The sequence below is a fragment of the Ambystoma mexicanum genome, chromosome 10 (genome assembly GCF_040938575.1).
Source record: "Ambystoma mexicanum isolate Mex_15411 chromosome 10, UKY_AmexF1_1, whole genome shotgun sequence".
In the NCBI taxonomy this organism is placed as follows: Eukaryota; Metazoa; Chordata; class Amphibia; order Caudata; family Ambystomatidae; genus Ambystoma; species Ambystoma mexicanum.
In genome coordinates, this window is record NC_090932.1 from 684,083,586 (window position 1) to 684,105,938 (window position 22,353).

Here is a 22,353-nt window from a genome sequence, read left to right on the forward strand (position 1 = left end):
AGGGTGATAGTATTGTAAAACCTCCACATCTAATGATGGCTTCTTCAGCAGAGGTGAAACAATAGTAAGCTTAAAACTCTTCGGAACAGTCCCACTCAATAGTGACTTATTAACAAAGGTGGTAATTAATGGAGTAAGCTCATGTGACAATTTCCTGGCTGCATAAGCTGGCAAAGGAGAGAGAGAATCAATCATAGGTTTGAGAGTCCTAATGAGTGGACACATTCCTTCTTCTGTAACTGAATGGAAATCAAAAACAGATAGTGAAATCTGACTTTGTAAATTATCTAACTCGGTTACTGAAGGATTACTTGCATATACCAATGAATTTGTGGAAGCTGCCTGCTCAATGTCTGCCCTTATCCGTTCAATCTTGTCCATAAAGAAAGAATTGAAAAGATTGGCTCCTGCCTTGGAAAAGTCAGGCACTGCATTTTTGCATTTTGGGTTGCAGAACCTGGATATGATGGAGAACAATTCTCTTGGTTGATTGCTGGCAGTTTACAATTTTTTACCCAAGAAGTCTTTCTTGGCCAAGATAATAGCGAACTTGTATTCCAATAAAACATTCTTAGCTTGAGTTTTGTTCTCTAAAGTTGGCTTCTTAAGCCAAGTCGGGTTGGTCCTGCTAAATAGCTTGCGTAAATGTTGCAAATTATCTGAAAACCAAGGTTGGGAGACCTTCTTGGCTTTCGATTTTGGTGGAGCTATTTTATTACAAATAGGCTCAAGACTGAGGTTCCTGCTGCGAAGAAATCCCTGAATGGAACTGTGGGGTCAATAGAAGTGAGAGGCCCAACAATTTCAATGCCAGTAATTTTATCTAAATCCCTGGCTTTCTGAGAGTAAGAAGCCTGTCTGCTCTTGGTATTAGTTTTAGCCTGATTAAATGCACTCAACGTAAAAAATGTAAAATGATCTGACCGATGAACTGGCATAATATCCTTCATAGTAGTACATCCAATTCGTGTTATAACCACATCTAGGCAGTGGCCCTTTATATGTGAGGGATGAACTCCCAGTGGGTAAAGATCGCGGGTGTTCAGTAAATCCCAGAGTTCTTTGGAATTTGGTTTTAAAAGTGTTACTAGGTGGCTAGACTATAATTTTGGTGCAGCTAGTCTAGCCATTTCTTAACCGTGGCTTGACATTTTATACTGGGCATCTCGGATAAAGCAATCATGAATGTAGTTACCTGCGTAGACTTGCCTTTGGGTGCACACAGTCTAGCCTTTCATTTGTGTGGCATGGTATATTCTTCTGGGCATCTATGATAAAGTAAGCATGGTGAGTGTTATTATGTGGTTAGATTGGCATTTTGGTGCAGCCCATATAGGTATGTCTACTGTGGCGTGGCATTTATTTACTGTGCATCATCAAGGCTACAGCAAACATAAGTGTTATTACATGTCTGACCTACATTGTGCAGCCAGTTTTGAAATGTTTTCTTATTGTGGCATTGCATTTTTTATAGCAAAGCAGTAAGATAGCACAGCGGGTTCAGCACTCGCTGCTGCAATCTGTGTGTGATTTTGCAGGTTTGACTACCAGCAAGGCTAACTCAGCCTTTCATTCTTCTGAGGTTAATACACGAGTACCAACTTCGGTTGGGATGATAATTGTATGTTAATATTTGCTATGCATAGTGCTTTGGTGAAGTGTATATAAATAATACATTCTTATGAATCAAAGCATTATTATTCCTGTGCACTGTTGGTGACTTGCATCTATTGGATTTTTGGATACTGTAATATTGCAGCAACTGGCAATGTAGGGTCACTACTTTATTATGTAATGACATTAGCTAAGATGCAGCTATAATTGCCATAATATGGAAGTAACTGACCATACAATGCTGAAGTGACATATCTATGCCAGTGTCTTTACCTCTGTTGATTCTATTTGGTCTAACCGTTTCATATCATGACCCAATGCAAGACCTATGAAAGCAGCACCCTTGTTAAAATGAGTCTATCTAAAATATTCTAGTCTGCTTTAGTACCTATTTGGTATTTTAAAAATTGTACAGGTATGTACTTCTTTTTTCTATGCCAGCAAGCCACTGCTGGTGATGCCATCAGGCTTAAAGAGGAAATGATGCAACCAAGGTCAAAGATCATGTGACATCACTTCCTGTAATGTCATCGGGATGTGATGTCCCTTCGGCTGCCCCTGGCATTTTTGCAAATCAACATCCCTGATGTTTCTACAAGAAATGAAAGCTAACTGGCGAACGACTTGCAGAAGCATGGCATGAGCTTGCAGTGGTCTGCAGACAGACATTTTGGCTCAAGGGGGCAGGAATTGTGTCCCTCTCTACTGCCACTGTCTACCATAGGGGTCGGATTAGCTCTGGATGGCTCCCTGGGAGGTCTCTACCCCCTGCTGAGATTTGTTCCTGCCCCCCTTTGATAAGGACAGACTCTACGGGCCTTGTCATATCAGTATAGCACATTTAAGGCCTTAAATGGGGCGCCAAAGTCCACTCTTCCTTTCTGTGGGGAGCATTGCTGCCAGATGTATGCGTTTAGGCATATCATGCTTTTTACTAGAGTCAATCCTCCCAATCAATGAGGTGGTTGGAACTTTCCATCTTTTAATATCATTTTTATTCTGGTCAAAGCAGATTATAATTTTCAGCATGTAAAGTTAACCAAGAGTTTATCTCGTAGCCAGATTGACAAATATTGTATTGCATCGGATTTCAAAGTGCCCCATAACCTATATGAATGGAGATCAGCTTTCTTTAAGATTTATAGAAGTTACCGTCCTATCCAACGAAAAAGGATTTGGAGCAAACACTAGGATCATGATTGATTATGCAGAGATAAAGTAAGATGTCTTTGACATAGGCTGAGGTATTTATTTCTAGCTCCCCTAGTGTGATGCCTTTAAGCAGACATATTAATCTTATCCTTGCACATAACGTGTCTTAATCGCCTGATCATACAGTAAGGGGGAAAGTGGCACGTGTGCTCCGTACTGAAACATTATCAAAACGATGCAAGAGAGAACCCATTTCTCAGCATCACTTCTGAGGGAGATTTGCATAGCTTAGCTTACTCACCCAGATTTGACCTGATACAAACCTGTCAAGCACTTCAAAAAGGAAGTTCCAATGCACTCTGTTGTACACTTTTTCAGAATCTAGCAACACAACCTTTCTTCAAACTTTGTCTGTGTCCTATGTGGTTTATTCATCTGCCGCACTTCAGGCAAGTGAGGCCTAATAAAACAGAGTGTTTTAAATAAAAATGAAATTGAAAAGTAAATGTACCCAATCCAGCATGACATCTTTTTCCAAATTAGTTTTTTGCTTACTAGTAAAGAGCTTCCAAATTATAGGCAAAATGTATATCTCTTCCCGTGAAGTTCAAAACTAAATATCACTTGAGAATTTGCAATATCATTTCAATTTAAAAAATCCACATATTAAATAAAACCTATGGACAAGGGTTACAAGCACTACATTTCAGCACTAGTTAGCATAGTGGTTTATTGGATGGCAGTGGTTCAAAGTAGAACCTTTAATAGATGGTAGCAGGGTTGAAAATGCAAACGGGCACAGCGGGTGTGCTAATTCAGCAGCAAAACATAGGCTGGAGACTGCCACCATGCTTCTAATTTTCTAGTTCTGACATCACAGATGTCCGATTATAATAAAATCTTCATGAAATGAGCTACCACTTATTGACAGAAAGCAAACCTTGTTGTTCGGTCTCATGAAAAGCCCTTGTCCATAAGGTCGTGGAAACCTTTATTTTCTAAAAAAAAAAAAGAAGACCACGCTTCTTAACATGGGTATGTTTCCCTAACTTCATGGCACCCATTCATGTCTTCACATTATCACTTACTTATTATATAGTATGAAATGTCCATCAACCGCATTTTAATTGCATTGTGAGTGACCTACTGTTGGGAAAAGAATCACCCGAAATTGCACAGGGAACAATGCTAAGGAATCCAGACCCACAAGTAGGACCACACCTCACAGCTACGTAGGGGTACCCGACCTGTAGGCTGGAACTAATGACATGAGCCTCCTTGGGACAGGAAGCAAGTGGCTCTCAACTGTGAAGATATTTATTTAGGAAGGAAGGAAGGAAGGAAGGAAGGAAGGACAGACGGACGGTACTCAACCCTCCATTTTTCCTGAGCCCCTAGGAAACCCCAGACGTGGAGCACCTAGGGAGGTAGGTGGCTCCAGCAGGCGACACCACTACTGATGCAGGACTGGATTGGTTGGCTGACGTGTCCTCAGGATGGGAGCAGAGTGGTCTGGTGCGAGTGGCAGAGGGCTGAAGATATAAGGAGAGAAGAATGGAGCAAGAGACACCAAAGAACCACCTCTGCGTAGAGAAGTGAAGAGCCCAGTTTCAACTTCTGGCCAACCCTAGTAATCCAGGTCTAAAGTAAGACAACATAGGAGCTGTCTAGATACAATCAAAGGTTCTCACACCCATGGTATGCTAAGGCTGACCAGGAGAATTGCTTCAAAGGGCTAGAGAAGAGCACTTTCCAAGGATTCACACAGAAAGTGTCAAATCAGTAGAAAAGGGCTAGCAAACATTTACAGCTTCATGCATACCTAGTTTTCACGATGCCTTGTTTCTAGTGTCATAAGAATCGAGAATAGAGCGTGGGAAGGTGCTGTGTAAATCAGAAGCAGTTGCAGACAGATGAGACATACAGTGGGGAAGGGTGCTTTCAAATATGGCGGCTGCCACACAGGAGCGGAAGTGGAAAGCAGGAGAGGTATCGGAGACACCTGCAGCGTGTCCTGTATGCCAGGGGCAGAGGAATGAGACCGGTAACTTCCTGGAGCGGGTCCGTGGAATGGGGGGAGTCTCCAGGGTCTGGAAGGGTGCAGGGTGCCAGCGCGCTTGTCCTGTGGCCCTTAAGAGCCCGACCAACAGAAGTGTCAGCAGCACCTCGGTCTCAGTGCTGCTCGCAATATCTTTATAATGCCTAGTTGGGATACATTATTTTATATAACTCCTGACTATCTGGTATGAATACATTGTTCTTAAAACCATAAAATACGAAGGTTCAATTGGCTGCAGCGTCTCACCTCTTGAAATATGTATCTTCTGAATTGTTTAAAACCAATTTTTCAGCTGCTCTAAGGCTTCCTGATTGGCTGAAATAGATCCCCATGATCTAATAGCTAATAAAGTACATAACAATGTCACGTATCAGGATTTCTAGCTTGATATCCTGAAACTGCTTGTTTATTCTAGTGGGTGAATTGCTATTTCTTGCATTTATTGGGAATGCAATTACTCGCCTTTAGCAAGTATAAAGAACATTCCAGGTCATGTTTGGGTGTCAACAATTAAATCATGCAAACTTCTTTGTTAACAGGTACAGCACGCTGCAGAAGAGGGTAACTGCTGTTTTGGCACCATCGACACGTGGCTGCTTTATAAGCTCACCAAAGGTAATAACTACATCTTTAGAAGGTAACACACCACAGACGAAAATGGGGTTTTCAATAGGATGCCGCATGTTTCACACCCGTAGCTTACTGCTCTGGAAACTAAAGAAAAACACATGTACAGAAAGAAGCAAACAAAGCACAAAACATCCATATTCTCTAATTATCGTTCATATGATATGATATGGCATTTGTAACGTGCCTATGCACAAGTGTTTCAAGGAGCAACGAGGCAAGGAAGGGGGAATAGAGGGATGACAGAGACAACGATCTTACTAGGTCAAGTGACCTTGAGATTGCGGAAGTGCAGGGGACGGGGGAGGGGGAACACTGCCAGGGGAAAGGGGAAGGGGGCAGTGCTGTACACAGGATCAAAACAATAACAAGAAGTGTGGCCAGCAGGTGGCAGGTGCAAGGGTAAGTGCAGACAGCCGGTGTCTAAATGTGCAGGTAGGGTTACAGATACAGACCCAAGTACAAGGGTTGCCGGGAGGCAGCGCAGGTGTGCAACTGGGGGGGTTGGGGGGCCAGGCACCTGGTTCTGAAATCAGAGGGTAGCCAGGTGACCAGTCCAGTATCAGGCAGGAAATCAGCAGGGGAGAGGAAGAGAGAAGGCAGAAGCAACGAGGAAGGTCTTGAGGTGCTTCTGGAACCAGAGATGGTTCTCCCAAGTTTCAGAGTGGCAGGGAGGCAGTTGCAGAGGGAGGCCCCAGCCGAAGAAAGAGATATTCCACCAACTCGTTGCTTAGAGAAGCGACTGACCCCGAGGGAGTTGGAGGTGGAGGAGCGAAGAGCTAGATTAGGAAGGTATTTGTGAAGAGAGAGTTGGAGGTATTGAGGACACAGGACCCATAAGTCCTTGTGGACAATGCAGAGGGTCTTGAACTTAATCCTTGCAGCCGCTGGGAGCCAATGCATAGATTTCAGTGCTGGAGAGATACGTTCCCTGGGCTTGAGGCCAAGGACAAGTCTCGCAGTCCTGTTCATATGAGTTGCAGAGGGCGGAGAGTAGAAGCAGGCAGATTTAGAAAGAGGCTGTTTCAGTAGTTCAGCCTAGAGATAACCAGAGCTCTAGAGACAGTGAGCTTCTGGGGGGAAGGAGAGGAAAGAAAGAATGCCTCTGATGAGGTGCAGTTGGTAGTTTGACTTCTTAGAGACGTCAGAGATGTGAGGAGAAAAAGAGAGTGTGGAGTCGAAGATGACCCAGAAGTTCTTAGCCACACAGGCTGGAGCAGGAAGAGGGCCAAGAGAGGCCGGCCAGAGAGTGACAGGAAAGGAGTTTCAGGTGTGCCGATGAGGATAATCTCTGTCTTGCTGGCATTAAGGCAGAGATCGTTGGCGGCACACCACTCCTGGATAGCAGACAGACAGTCAGAGATGAGAGAAGGAGAAGAGATGGCAGATGGGAGCCTGAAAACAAGCGTCTTCCGCATAGCACTGAAAATTGGAGCAGAGAGCGGCAATGCGGTGGGCGAGAGGTGCCAGGTATTGGTTGAACAGCCAGGGAGAGAGGTTAGATGTCTTGGGAACAGCACCGGTAGAGAGTGAAATAGAGTAAAGGAAGGACCCAAGTTGGACCTGGGAGGGTCGATCAGAGAGGAAAGAGGTAAGCCAGGCCAAGGCCTGATCGGTGATACCCAAGTTATCACAGAGACGATTGAGCAGGATGGCATGCTTGACTATGTCAAAGGCAGAAGAGTGGTCGAGTTAGACGAGGACAGAGGGGAGATTAGATTCAAACTTAGAGAGCAGGTCTTCCCGGATGTTCAGCAGAGCAGTTTCCATGCTTCTGGCTGCTCTGAAGCTAGACTGATGGTCATGGAGACATCCAACAGATTAAGTGTGAAGATTGAGCTGGGAGATGGACAGCCTTTCCAGGAGTTTGCCCAGAAAAGGAGTGATGGAGATCAGGTGATAGTTAGCCGGGCAGGAGGGGTCGGCTGAGGGTTTCTTGAGAATAGGGTGCACAAGAGAGTGCTTCAGGTGGGAAGGGAAGGCCCCACTGGCGAAGGAGTGGTTGCAGAAGACAGCCAGGGCAGGAGCAAGAGTGTCAATTTGGTCCTTGATGGTTTTGGAAGAACAAGGAAGAACCTATTTTGATGAGATTTTCATAGATCAGACTTGTCTAGAAACCTTGTCACGGGAGAACAGAGGAAAGGAAGAGAAAGAGGTAGGAAAGGTGGCCACAGGGGGGACGGGGCAAGAGGAGAGAGTAGAGGAAGCAGGATATTCTACTGGTTACCACGTTAATGCTTTCACTTCATTATTCAAACATTAAGCTGTAGAAACAAATGGCCATTTTAAAGAATGTACACATATCTTTTTAGGATTGCAACGTCATTTATGTTGGGTGCCATTTTGGAAGAGCCTAGTGAGCTTGCTGGAAGAGGTGGGGTTTCTGCTGTTTGGATGGCAATAGTGACTCACCTATTGTGTGGGGTGGGTGCTTAGTACAGAGATGGATACCGGTAACCCAGAAGTACTGTTCATATAAGGCTCATTTCTAGCATCACCTGGAGGACAGTGTTAAAGTTAGGGCAAGAGCCAAGTATGAAATTAGATGTGTTTCATTGGAACACGGGAATGTTGGCAGTTCCATTGCAGGGAGTGCAGTGGTAGAGGGCAGTAATGGCTCGTATAAGCCTTTTGTCCCAACATTCAAATTTGTCTCCTTTGTCTTTCCTTGTTTTAGACAGAACATTCTGCCCTCAGATAAACTGTTCTTATAGCAATAATGCCCCCCTCTTTAGGCCATTAGCAGGTGCTAACGTCCTTTGCTCCTTGTTAAAGGCCCTCGCTTTGATCTATTAACTTTGGTCGAGGGCTAGTAGCACCTGGAATTCAGCATTATTACTTAAATCTGGCATTGGTAGTATTTAATTGATATTGATTGTGCGGAGGTGACACAACAATGTTTCTTTTGGCCAAAAGTAAAGAATCCAAATCTGCGGAAAAAGATGCCAACATCTGCAGAAATATTGTTCATGTATTAACTGGGGATGCATTAGTACAAATTTACATTTAGGGAAGAAACAAGGTACTGGAAATATAAGTTGTTACCTTAAACATTCCTTGATGTTAGGAAATCCGTTCCAACTGTGTTATTGGCCTATGCGGTTTGCTGCCACTGGCACCCCACCTCATTGGCTCCTGTCATTCCACTTTCCTTCATGATTCTATGGGTATTCTTTCTCTATTGAAGTGCAGGCTAAGTGAGACATTCTATTGGCAGAGAGAGAAATTATGTGCTAAATTGCCCCACCCCCATGGATCCCGGATCCCCTACCTACTCCTTTGATGAGTCATGTGAAATCATCACAAAAACCCTGGTTGTGGTCTCCTCTGAAATGGCCAGGGAAAGGCAGCAGCTATCTGATCCTGACCCTGACACTGGGGGTGGTATCTTGAGGGAGGACCATATGGAAGGAGCTATATATCGGGGCGGGGGGGAGTGATCTCTCCAACATATGATTCTTCCAGTCTCCCTGAAATCCAAATGGTTAAAACAATGATGGCTTATGGTAAAGTGGAGCCAAGTGTTATGAATTCCAATTCACACAATGGTCACATAACCTCTTAACGGTTCTCATAATCACTATTCCAACAAATTCCTAAAACAATATTGTTTTGGGAAGTCAAGAACATATATGCACTCCAATTCCCATAACACCTGGAGTACTGAGACAAATAAGAACAACATGGACTCAAGGGAGAGAAAATGTGACTTTGAACGTGAAGTGCAGTCCAGTTGTCCACGGCTAAATCAACTGTGCGGGGCATTTAAACCGGAATGTTGCTTGCAGCTAAGAAAGCGAGAAGGAAGCTGCAGAGAGACGATGCAGAGTATGCGGGTCGGGAAGTGAGACCGGGTGCAGAGGCAGTCCATAGGAGAGGAGCCACGGAACAAGCAGAAAACATTCACCTTCAGCAGAGTGGCAGCTTTCTGAACTGGAGAGGAGAGATGCCAGTATTGTGAAGGCATCATGAAACAAGACACATCCAACAGATTCAAAGTTTATAACAAAATGTTTTTTTAACTTAAATGTCAGGATGGTAAAGGGCCTAACATATACCCTATGCTAGGGAAGGATTTCCCTAACTGAACAAATTTAAGGAAGGCCTGTGTCAGAGTTCAACATGATAGTCTGTCTGTGTCCAAAACCGATCCTTGCCCTCACAACTAAAGCTAAACAATGTATAGGGGTGGCAATCATAAAAGAAATGGTGATCAACACAAAGTTCTGAGCCCCCTCCAAGTCTTAGCTTCCTCTTCAGCACCCCTTCCCCAAGTTCAAGAAAGTTCCACAAATGTCTTGAGGTTACCTTTCCCAAGTTCAAACAATATAGTTCCACACAACCCTCAGGGTTCCCTTCCCCAAGTTCAAAGCAACACCGTTCAAATGAAAAGGGTCTTCGGGGCCTGTCCTCAAGACAGCATTTGCAGTTCATCAAGTCTCAGGGTTCCCTTCCCCAAGACTCCAACGTAGCAAACAGTATTTGTTTGTCTTTCACAGTTCAACTTTACTCTCGGTCAACCAGCTCACTTACAGTGCTCCTTCTTGGTTTGTTTCTTAATGTTTTTAGTTTTCACAATGCAGGGCTCCCTGGCCTAGGCACAGTTGTCAGACCACATGGTCCACCCATCACAGGTCTTGTGACGAGGACCCCTAGGCTCTACAGCCCACACAGGTTCCTCTGTATCTGCTCGTGTGTACAGATGCCCTCTCTTGGCTTCTCCTTGTAGGCCTCTTGGCTTTATGTGTAGACTCACACTCCCTTGGGTTCTCGTGGTTAGCCTCTTGGATTTGCCACAGTGTGCCACATATCCTCTGCCAGTATTTGGCCTTGCCGCGCTGTATTCTTTTTTTTTTTTTGAACTTTTGTTTATTGGCAGGAAGTCAAAACAGGTACAGCATGGATAGCATACATGTAAGCGAGCATCATGACAGCACATAAATGCATTGCAAAACAGATAGAATCAACAGTACATAAGAGCAGGGGGGATATTGTGGAATAGCTCGGGCGGGGCATGCCTCATTTTTTGTCCGGTTGGGCAGGTGAGGGGGTGGAGGTCCATTCAACCCCATCCTTATTATTTAAATAACTGCAAAATTCTGACCAGACATTCCTGGGGCGGGAGGGGGTGGGCAGGGATCCAATGTACTCCTCTTCACACGTTTGTACCCACGTGAGGGCCCTCAGCCACATGTTGAAGGATGGGGGGTTATGGCGCTTCCAGCATTGCAGTATACATTTTTTGGCAACAATAGCACCCACATTTAAGAATTTCGACTTTTTCCTCTCGCCCTCCCCAGTCCAAATACCGAACAGCAAGGCTAGTGTGGTCAACTCAATTGGGGAGCCAATTATCTCCGATAGCGCTTCTGTGACCTCACCCCAAAATGTGTCGAGCGCAGCGCAGGACCAGAACATATGACCGTGGTCTGCCTCGGGAGCTCTGCATCTCGGGCATGTGTGTGTGGAGTTGGATGCGAATTTTGCCACTCTATGTGGCGTGTAGTAGAGTCTATTGAGAAGTTTGTATTGCATGCAGCGGAACCTGGCATTGAGTGAGACTTTGCGCGTGTGTGCACACATTTTGCTCCAGACTGCGTCTGTGATCTCTGTGTTCAGTTCCTCCGCCCATGCTCGACGTGAGTCTGGGGTCGTGTTACCCAGTCTGTCCAGCTGCATTTTGTACAGGGAGGAGATTATACCCCTACAGCCTGAGGAGTTAGCTATATATTGGAGTTCAGGGGAGTCAGGAGGCTCATCAGGGAAGGAGGGCCACATCTCCCGTACCGCTGCTCTCAACCTGTAGTACTGCAACAGGTCCAGTGCTGAGCCGGGGTGTCCTGAGCGCCATGTTTGGGGAGTGATAAATGTGCCATCGTGGTAGAGATCTGTTAGGGCCCGATATCCCAGGTCCTCCCACCGCCGAGAGAGAAGGCGATCATGTGTCGGAGGAAGGCCAGGGAACCGCCATAGGGGGAGCCACTTGTAATACGGATGCTGCTCCCGAGTGGAAGGGAGGATATTGTTCCAAGCCCTAATCGTAGTGGCCACTGGGTCCGATGGGGCATCAGTACGGTATGTATAGTGTAATAGTAAGGTCATGGCGTGGGTGCCATCGCCAGCCATTTTCTCTAATTTGACGTGTGGGGGCGGATTTGGGTGTGTGTACCTGTGGGTGGCATGTTGGGCCTGTGCAGCATTCCAGTATAGAGTCAAATCGGGGGCAGTGAAGCCCCCTCTTTCGTAAGGGAGGGCCATGTGTAGCCTCTTCTTGCGGACTGCTCCGGAGTGCCATAAAAATTGGGCAAACGCTGTGTGGAGGTTCTTGAAGTACTGCTTGCCTGGCCATACCGGCACGTTGGCGAATATGTAGAGGAGCTTGGGTACCGCGATCATTTTGATTAGGGAAAGTCTGCCCGCCAGGGATAGCGGCAGGTTGCGCCACTTAAGCAGCTTGGATTCGATGAGCTGAGCTGTGGCTGCGTAATTGTCTGCCAACAGGGATGTTTTAGCTAATGACACTTGCACTCCTAGATATTTAATTCCGCCCGGGGACCAGCGCAGGGGGAACTCGCAGGACGGTTGCTGAGTTGTTTTAGTTAGGGGGAAGATTTCAGATTTGGAGTAATTTATAGTAAAGCCCGAGTACGTTCCTATTTTGGTTATGTCACGAATGATAGGGTCAAGGTGTATGGAGGGCTGTCTGACATAAAGGAGTACGTCGTCCGCATATAGTGAGATGATTTCAGGTGAGTCCTGCAAGCGTACGCCCTTCCGGGTGTGGCGGTTCCTAACGTGATCAGCCATGGTTTCGATGGACAGCGCAAAGAGGATGGGGGAGAACGGGCAGCCCTGGCGTGTGCCTCTGTGTAGTTCGAAGGGGGAGGAGGGGACGGAGTTGATGAGGACCCTCGCCGATGGTCTTGTGTATAGCAACTTTATGTAGGAGATCATGTTCGGGCCTATCCCCATTTTCTCCAGCACAGCCCATAGGTATTGCCATGAGACCATGTCGAATGCCTTTTGGGCATCTAGTGTGACTGCCACTGCGTCGGCATTTGGATCAATTCTGGACAGGACATTAAAGAGGCGCCGGATGTTGAGTGCCGTGGAGCGCCCAGGGACAAATCCGCTTTGGTCGGCATGGACCAAGTAGGGCATGGACGGGAGAAACCTGTTGGCAATTATTTTGGCAAAAATCTTCGTGTCGGTGTTAATAAGCGACAGGGGCCTATAGGAGCTACATTCGTCTGGGGGTTTCCCGGGCTTGGGGAGGACAGTGATCAATGCCTCTCTTAGGGAGGGAGGAAGGATGAGTGTACGTAGTGCTTCCGTCCAGACCCCGTGGAGCATGGGCGCTAGTATGGCAACATGCTCTTGGTAGAACTCAGCTGTGAGCCCATCGGGACCCGGGGCCTTGCCCTTCGGAAGATCTGAGATTGCCCGAACTATCTCCTCTAGGGAGAACGGGGCGTCGAGGAGTTCTTTGGTGTTTTGGGAGATCAGGGTCATAGGAATAGATTCCAGTAGGTCATCTAAGTCCTGGGATGAGTGTGTCGGTTGGGGACCGTATAGGTTGGCGTAAAAGCCAGTAAAAGTGTCGAGGATAGCTTGGTCCGACCAGTGTCTCACGCCCCTTTCGTCGATAACACTATCAATCCGGGTCCTACCTCCCTCTGATCGCACCAGTTTAGCAAGGGTCCTGCCCGGCCTGTCCCCCTCTCCATACTTTCGGGCCGCAATGGGGCGGGCATGGTATCTCACCTCACTCAGGGCGTGCGTCTCAAACCGTTCCAGCTCCGTTCTAATCTTCGCTAGGGTTGCAGGCGCTGGAGTAGAGGCGTAATCTCTTTCTAGGTTTTTAAGCTTAGTTTCAGAGTCCCTCAGCGCCTGCCTTATGTCCTTGAGGACCCCTGCCTCCCTGGAAATGCACATACCTCTAATATAAACTTTGAATGCCTCCCACCTGGTCCCCTCGGGCGTGTCGCAGGCGTTGTTGTTTTCGAAAAACAAGGCTTTGTCCGCCAGAATCTCAGCCTTAAAGACTATATCTGACAGGGCGTCGGGTTTGAAGCGCCATGCAGGGCGGGCTTCAGGGGCTCTACCAAGTTGGATCTGTAGGAGCACTGGGGAGTGATCGGAGAGCGTGCGCGGAAGGATCCTGACATCCGAAACCCTGCCCATGCGGTCACCCGACAGGAGGAATAGATCTATCCTCGAGGAACTGTTGTGTACCGTAGAGTAAAAGGTGTAGTCCCTCTCTCGGGGGTGGAGTGTCCTCCAGGCATCGATCAAGTTGAGGGAGCCCATATGAGTTTGAAGCCGTTTAGCCGCACGAGACATGGGTCTACGGGCAGTGGCCGTCCTGTCCAAGGTCGCATCAAGTATGAGGTTCATGTCTCCGCCCCATATGATAGAGATATCGATATATTTCATGAGAATGGCAGATATGGTGTCTATAAACTCCGGGGAGTCAATATTGGGGGCATACGAGTTCACGAGCAGGCATTCGTCCCCGGCCAAGGTGCAGTGCAGAATTACATATCTACCTTCTGGGTCAATGTGGGATGTGTGAAGTGTGAACGCAACAGCCTTGTGTATAAGAATGAGTACCCCCCTGGACTGGGTGGAATACTGAGTGTAGAATCTGTTTGGACCCCAGGTCTGTGCGAGGTTCGATGACAGGAGTTTCTGAGCGTGAGTTTCCTGCAATAGGAGCACTTTGATCCCGTGTCTCTGTGCGTACGCCGTTATCCTACGAGACTTAGTAAAGTTGGTCAGGCCCCGTACATTCCAGGTCAGCACTCTGATGGCCATAGCAGGGAGCTACGGGACATCCCAAATACGGGAACTGACTGCCACACCCACCAGGGGCGCTAGAGTGAAGTAGACCCACCACCCTGCCGCGTCCGTCAAGACCATCCTGCCATTTTGAATAAAGTAAACCCCAACTGTCCCACCCCCCACCCTCACCGCCCAGTAACAACTAGCAGTGCTTCGACACCCGCCCACAAAGCAACCTGCGTGCCATCCCCAACTCGGCAGCACCAAAAACATAGCCCAACAGGGGCTCGATAACATAACCCTCGCCTTAAGCGGCATTGCAGCTGCAGTGGGGGCTGCTGCTGCCGTCTAGACCACCTTTGTGCGATCATTGCATAATAAAGCATCGTTACAGTTTACAGTTTTTCCCCACCAGTGCGGCGGGGGTTACAAGCAGGAGGATAAACCGTGTTGTTCGAGATTGCAAGGACGAAGGGGCCGGGGATCCAAGATGTGAGCAGGCATCCCCCGGAGGAGATGCAATGTTAGACCCAGGGCCATGGGCCGGGGCAGGCCGGCCAGAAGGAAGTCAGGAGAGGGCCAGCACCAATCCACAGATGGGCAGACCTCAGTAGCCAGGGGCACAAGAGGTTCACCCATGAGCACAGGGATGATAGTCTCAGTCCTCGCCAATTGGTTCCTCCGGGGGTCGTGGCATTGGAATCTGTGCTTCTATAAACTTAACCGCTTCATCAGGGACCGTGAAGAAGTAGCTCTTGTTGCGGTGGATGAATTTCATGCGGGCAGGGAAAAGCATAGAGTATTCAATTTTCCTGTCTCTGAGCATCCTCTTCACCCCGCCAAATCGGCGCCTCTCCATTTGTACCCCTACCGAAAAGTCCGGAAAGATCCTGACAATTTGTGATTCAAATCTTAGCTCCCCCTTCTCTCTGGCCAAACGGAGTATATGGTCTCTGTCTTTGTAGCTCAGTAGCTTTGCGATGATCGGTCTGGGGAAGTCGCCAGGCTTAGGCCGGGGCGCGAGAGAGCGGTGCGCTCTCTCGACTGTAAAGAATAGTGAAAACTCAGGATCGCCAAGGAGATCTCTAATTAGCTGCTCGACCACCACCTCCATGCGCCCTTTAAGTGCAGACTCGGGAACCCCCACGATGCGTATGTTGTTCCGCCGGGATCTAGATTCTAAGTCATCATTCTTGGCTTTGACCTGTTTCATATCGTGGACGAGCTCAGTGACTGTGTTTTGGAGAGTATGAATATGGTCCTCGCTGGCCCCTATCCTCTGCTCCGTTTCAGTTATCCTGGTCCCATGTTGGTCCACCTTAGTCCGTAGGGAGGCCACACTAGCATTGATGTCGTCCAGCTTTTCGTGGAAGGATGCGAAGTTTTTCGCCATGGACTCCATCAAGGTGGTCAGATCCGGGTGTGGGGGGTCCAGGGGGGGCGCGCTATCTTCCTGTGCCGCAGAAGAGGACGCCAGGTCTGCCCTGGGCGCCGCTTTGGCAAACTTGTCCATAGCGCCCACTTTATTAGCACCCCGTGCTCTGCTGGACATGGCCAAGGTCGAGTCAAGGATGGGGCGACACGTGGGGGGTGGCAGCTGGTCAGGGGTAGCAGGGTGGAGGAGTCGTAGAGTCGGAGACTGGGCAGAGAAAGCGGGATATGGTGGTGGGAAGGTGGCGTGGTCTTGAGCGGCGGCAACAAATGAGTGGGATCCCGTGCACTCCGGTGCCGCCGTGAGGTTAGCCAGCCGGCTGTCGGATCCCGGGAGCGGTGGCTCGTAGTGAAGTGTGTGGCTAGGGCAGAGGAGTGGGCCCAGTTCTAGCAGCAAGGTGAGGTAGGGGGGGGCCGCAGAGGTCCCAGCCCGTGTGTGGACAGCCCTCCGGGCGACTTAGGCCGATGGTGCGGGGTCCGCACCCGAGGGGGCGGAGAGGGGGGCCCCCCCGCGTAGCACCAAGCACCCACCTTCCTGCCCGTAGGTGGGCGAGACCGCCACCTCCCAGGAGACGTCAGGGGATCAGGTCCGGATCAGCGGCCATCTAGTGGCGTGGTCTCGGTGATTTCGGGGGGGGCGGGCTGCGTCCCTCAAGGCGCCCCCCGGACGGTGTCGCCGGCGGCTCCCGCCGCGGGGCACACAAGGCCGCAGCCGGCAGCGGCGAAGCCCGCAGGGTCCAAGGGATCAGGCCGGGAGGCGGTGTCCGTGTGGGGGGGGCAGTAGGCCCCCGAGCGCTGCACACAGGCAGACCAGTCGCGCCAGCCCCAGCCAGGGAACGGTCCACGGGAGCCTCGGCAATCAGTCCCCGCGGCAGGGGAGGCCTCGGATGGGCGCGGATGGGGGCGCACAGGTGACAGGCGCCGGGACGCCACGCGAGCCGGAGGTCGCAACAGCCGCGGCAAGGCCGTGGGGGAGCACCCGCTCCGGCGGGGCCCGCGCGGCTCCTAGGGTCCGATTCAGCCCGGGATTTCGGGTGGGTGTCGAGGACGGCTCCTGCTTTCAAATCGCAGCAATTGCTGCAGTTGCGAGTGCGGATTAGCGCCGATGCGAGGAGGATTCCGGTGGACTGCGACGGAGCTCTCGAGCTAAGCAGCCATTTTCCTTGGCTGCTCAACAGCGCCCCCTTCTTGCATGAAGTTCACTGCGTGGTGGTGTTATTCCTTCCCCCACCTTTCTTTGCGCAACCCCTTGAGTTTGCAAGCAACACTTCCCCAACAGATCTTTAAACAGTTCCCAACACTCCCTTGGCTTTGGCAATGCGCACTTGATACGGATTCCCTTATTTTGTGTCGTTTAGCTTTCAACACTCAGGGATACAATGATTCAGTCATGCGATATTAGTAAAGCGTACTTGCGAGGAGCTCTCTTCTCGCTAAAAGTCTTAATGGTTTTAACAATGGCTTGCTACTTTGTCGCTGCTTGCGCATAGTTTTCACACACGGATTGAGTCAACAATCCTTTTGAGCCACTTGAACTGTTTCATGGGATATTTGCGTTTCCCCATCCACAAAAACTGACAGGTATTGCAGCTTGGCTCTCCTTCCAAGGCACACCTCTCCGCTGTGAATTCCAATCAGGGTTCAACTCCCTAATGCTCTTGTTACTATGGAGACTTCTCCTGTCCCTCCGTCACTCCGGTGTTTGGTTAACCCCCAGAGGTAACGAGCATCCTCTTCCACCTCTTTGGGAACGGCCCAGCTCGGCACCAGTTCCCGCTGTGCGACCGTTGTAGAATGGAGCTCCTGCTCTGATGCCAGCCATGGGACTCGATCCCATCCTCACAAGGGTTTCCGTCCCAGCGCACTCTGCTTCCAATGATTCGCCACAGCTCCTGCTACTGCCACGCACAGCTTCAAATGCTGCAAGTTTTCCTGACACTCTCTCTGTTACATGGTACACCTTCATTTATGTGATCTACTGATAAAGTGATGCCAGGTGTGGGCCCTTGACTGTAGTTGCCTGACTTTGATAAGAGTAATTAGTTGGACATACCTGACCTTCACAGTACTCTGCAGGCCTCTTCCTTGTCCCAATACTAGAGTGGTGAAAGGAGTTACTGGTGTTCACTACTCCTTGTCGCCTAGTCCTCGTCTCAGTGCTATCATGGGAAATATGTGGGAAAATGAGGGTAGATGTTTGAAAATAGCCCACAAAGGACTGGGAAGGTCAGTCAGTTTCATTGGAATAGGAAAAAGGGTGAGTTCCACGTCTCACCTGTCGCCCCCTTAAGCCTTCCTTTCTTCACCCGCTTTTTGGTTCATCTAGATTGGTGATATTTCTTATCTTTTCCTTGTTCAGTGGGGCATGGATAACAATACCCCATAACTGCCCCTGCAATAGAGGGCTCTTCCTGGAATGGGAATGGGGTATACTGCGCCTCACCGAGGACTTCTCATCTTCAATCCCCAAGGACCTTCCAACCAGGTGATCCTCCCTCACTTCACCCCCAGAGTCAGGTTCCAAAAGCGGTGGCCTTTCCCCAGCCACCTGAGAAGAGGACCCAAGATGAGCAGATGTGAGGATGTCCTCAGTTTTCTCACAGTACAGAAACAGTGAATGAAGCGCAGCAGAGGCAGGGGAGACAAGCACCTGCAAAGCCACATAGGTTCCAACGGCGAGCGAAGCAAACACCGACATGGGAACCAGAGGATCCTCAGCTCATAGAGTAAACCTAGCCCTCTGACAAACTCAGGCAGCAACAGCACGCCACACCAGTGAGTCGGCCTATAAGGAAGAGGGGCCCGGGACATGCAAGATTGATGAATACATAAAGGACAGTTTTCAATACTGATCGAAACGAATAAAAAGGCAAACATGGAACAATTATTCTGAAATGAGAAAATCAGTGGGGGGTGGGGGGGACCTGGAACCATTATTGCCATAAACCAGTAGGCATTTTGAGAAGAAGCCAAACATGGTGCAATTCTCCTGACATGAGATGTCAGTTGGGGGGTAAATCAGAAACCAGCATTGCCAAGAGCCACGTGATATTCCTTGCAGGAGAGTAAACCAGGATATCCAGACGTTTTCTTTGTTCAGCCAAAGAGATATTTGGCTCTGCCATCCTTAGAAAGTGTTCTAAGAAAGAGACATTTGGTTTTGACATTCAGAGAAAGGTGTTTTATGAAAGAGATATTTGGGTTTTGTCATCATAAGGAAAGTGTTTGGTGGAAAAGATAAATATTTGGTTATTTTGACAATAATATTCTATTGATGGGATATTTTGCTTTGCCAAAGAGGTTGCTTTGTGGAAAAGACATTTTTCATTTATTTGACAGGACATTATTGGAACAACCTGTTTCCTACAGTCTTCCTGAATTGATTTCAGAGGAAGGGAGCCAACTCCTGAATACAAGAATTGACTTTATTGAAATTAGCTATTTGAACTTTTACACTCTTTTTGTTAAGTTGGAACCAGAGACATTTCCCCTACACATACTTTTGTACATGTTAGTGTGAGGGTCAGATACAATTTGGACACAAGATCAGCTTGCTTTATCTTTATTTTCATAGGTAGGGACTTTCTTATTAGGATAGGGACAGATAGGCCTTAATCCCACCCTTTTTACTTTAATAAACATGGAGAATGTTGAGAACCCTACAACTTTGTGCCCGTGTCTCATTTCTGAACCTTCACACTCCTCTCTTCTGGCTTGTCCTGATTTCCTCCACTACCAGGTTCCCTGGCTGGTCTTGTTTGCCTACATCCACTTATTCCCGTCCTTGTTTTCCCCATTATCCGTCGAATCTCTTCCATGTAGTAGTCTTGTAATGTCACAACTAGTCCACAGATGTTTTGTTCCCTTCTTCCCCCAACACTTCTTCAAATGTAATGCACTCAGACATGGGATTGCTGCAATCCTTCTTTCTTCTATGTAAATTGTTTTTGTTCAAAACACATTTTCTTTTTCCGATAAAATCCACAATAAATAACAAAAAATGCATATTAAATGTTGTCCTCATAAGAAAACTGCATATTACATAGAAAAATCTGTCCAACATATTTGGACTTTCTCTATTCTCTGTTTCTGCAAGGGGCACGGGCACTCTTGAAGGGATGCACCAATATCCGCCCATAGCACCTTGGATGACAGATTAGGCGGACAGCCCGCTATTCACCTCTGCGGTTCAGAGTTGTCGGCGGAAACGCCACTCCTTTTCGGATTGAATGGAAAATTCCTATTTAAAGAAGTAGGCCTGTAAAGCCCACATTTTGACTAATCACATGGCTAGGATTTTCTGTGTGCTTTGATTTGCTGAAAAGCCTGACATTCTGTCCAGTTAGTGCATACGAACATGCCAACATTCAAGCCTTGTACCTGTTGGGTATGATTGAGGATAGCAATGCATCATGTACTCTATTGGATCACACGGTTACTTTAAATTAGTGTACAATAGGGAAGGACCAATATAGTTTTGAGAAAGTGGACATCTGAGATTTCTACTTTTTCACCCCCTTCAATGTCTCCATTAAAAAATATGTATTCCTGTAATGAAAGGACACTCATGCGCTTCACTTCTCTGCAGGTAACAAAACATTTTCAAACATCCAGGGACTTTTTCCCAATCGGATGATGTATAAGGTGTATTTTCAGACTACTGGGCAATATTTCTTGCAGTCGGTATTACCTTGAAATAACTCCAGAGGTAAATACAGGGGCAACATTGTGGTTGCTGCTAAAAGTAAGTGTTTGTGAAAAACAGCTTGTTTTGCCACCTTTAGAACAACTGTAATTAGACCTTTGTTGTGAATATTAATAATCATTGAAACAAGGCTCGTTTTCACTATTATTGTTCTCACTACATTTAAAATGCCTGGTTGTGTTTCCATTCATATATTTAAAATGTTCCTGAACTCCTAACTCACATAGATATCTAAGCTGGTGTGACAAAGTGCCCTGTTTTGCTATGGGTTACAGAATGTGGTGACCAAGAGCACCAGCTATTGCCACACTCTGCGATGCAAGGTCTGCGGGCGGTGTGGGGAGGATCCATTGATCTACCCTCATCCTCTCCTATCAGCTTGGTAGAGACTTGTCACAAGAACCTTATTGTAAGTGTTGTCCCTTTAGGAGAACCAATTATAAGTGGCAGTCCCGCAGAACCCGAAATGCCTGACCCCCCCCCCCTGCACGGATACGTAATTAATTTCTAAAACTACAGTGGGAAGGAGAGGGACCGGAACTATTACGAAAAATGTGAGCAGTTAACCTATCATCTCACAAGGTCTTTAAGCATATATACCTAAAGCCTGCTAGCCTAATAGAGTGCTCGCCGAGGGTGTGGAACGGGTGTGGCAAGAAGAGCGAGGGCCACCCATCTGGGAGGATAACCAACACCAAGCGCTACATCGTAACTGCAGGACATCCTCAGGAGCTGGGCCTGTCAGCCAATCCCCATACCATCTGCTTAAGGAGACACGCTAGAGTCATCTTGGGCCTAAGAGAGGCTGGAGGGTGGGGTTAAGGCCCTATAAAAGCAAGGGTCTTTGGTAGAAGGGTCTGGAAATCTGGGGAAGGTGCTAAATTTGAGATGGCTAGCACATAGTGCAAAAGTAGCCAGAGAAGCAGACAGGAGGCCAGAGTAGAGATCTAGTAAGCTTGGGAAAAGAAGACTCAGAAGGCTGGTGTGAGAAGGAGACAAGAAGCTCCAGGAGAAGCCCATGGAGGGTTGGGGAGAGAAAGTCCCAGGGTCTGGGAAAAGCCATGCATGGGAGTCTAGGGAGTGGGATCCAGGAGGCTGGGGAGAGAGTGAGAAAGCGAGACAGACCCAGGTGACTGATGAAAGAGCGAGAGAACAAGGATGCTAGAAAAGAAACACCCAGGATGTTCGAAAAGGGAGATTGTAAAGCTATCTCTGGTTACTCGGGCATCCAAGGAGGAGGTAGTGATAGAAGTTGACAAGGTGGAAGTAAAGGGCAGAGAATCAGTGGAAGAACAGGGAACAGGCAACTCAGAAAAGGGGCAATTCTGATAAAGGGGGGAGGGGAGTAGGAACAGACGTGGGACAAAGAATCCAAAAGGAAAGCTTGGCAAGCAGGGAAAAGAGGCAAGCTGCGATGAGCCAAACATCTGGCAGACCAGTATAGGCGGGCAGTGCATATGGCAAAGTGATGCAAAAGTGAGAGGAGATCAGGGTGGGGAAGGAGTAAGTAGTGAAGGCAAAGAGAGGGGAGGTAAAGGAACCTTTAGAAATGAGTGTTACTGAGGTGTGAGGTGGACAGTCAGAGAAAATAATTGGGGGTCAGCCAGGGAACCCCAGTGGCCAGAGTTAACAGTCCTTACCTCCAAGACCCTAGCCAACCTGCCAAATACCACAGAGGTACCCGGGGCAGCTGTTGGTGATCCTAAACTTCCTTTCAGTAGTCACCCACTTTTGGATGGCTGCAAAGTGCAACTTCCCCCCTCCCCTTTACCAAAGTTGGTGGTGGGTTTGGATGAACACACCTTCTTTGTGTGCGTTGAGGTGAACTGTTAGAAACTTGCCTGGTCCAAACGCTAATCAATGTCCCTTCCAATGGGTGGAAGGAGTGGGATGCTGCAGGCTTGCCACCTCCGCCAACGTGGGGTAGTTCACCCTGCGGGGTCAGATCCCTTCCACAAAGCCATCTGAGATATGCCATCAG

The 22,353-nt window shown here is 48.1% G+C and overlaps 1 protein-coding gene across 2 annotated transcripts in view; it reads left to right on the top strand.

Moving 5' to 3' along the window:
- Positions 1-22,353, top strand: part of GK5 (glycerol kinase 5) — an 831,314-nt gene that overhangs the window by 522,947 nt on the left and 286,014 nt on the right. For both annotated transcript variants that reach the window (XM_069618275.1, XM_069618276.1), the window contains one exon: positions 5,365-5,440. In XM_069618275.1, coding sequence (XP_069474376.1) covers positions 5,365-5,440 — 76 coding nt within the window. The remainder of the gene's footprint in view (positions 1-5,364; positions 5,441-22,353) is intronic.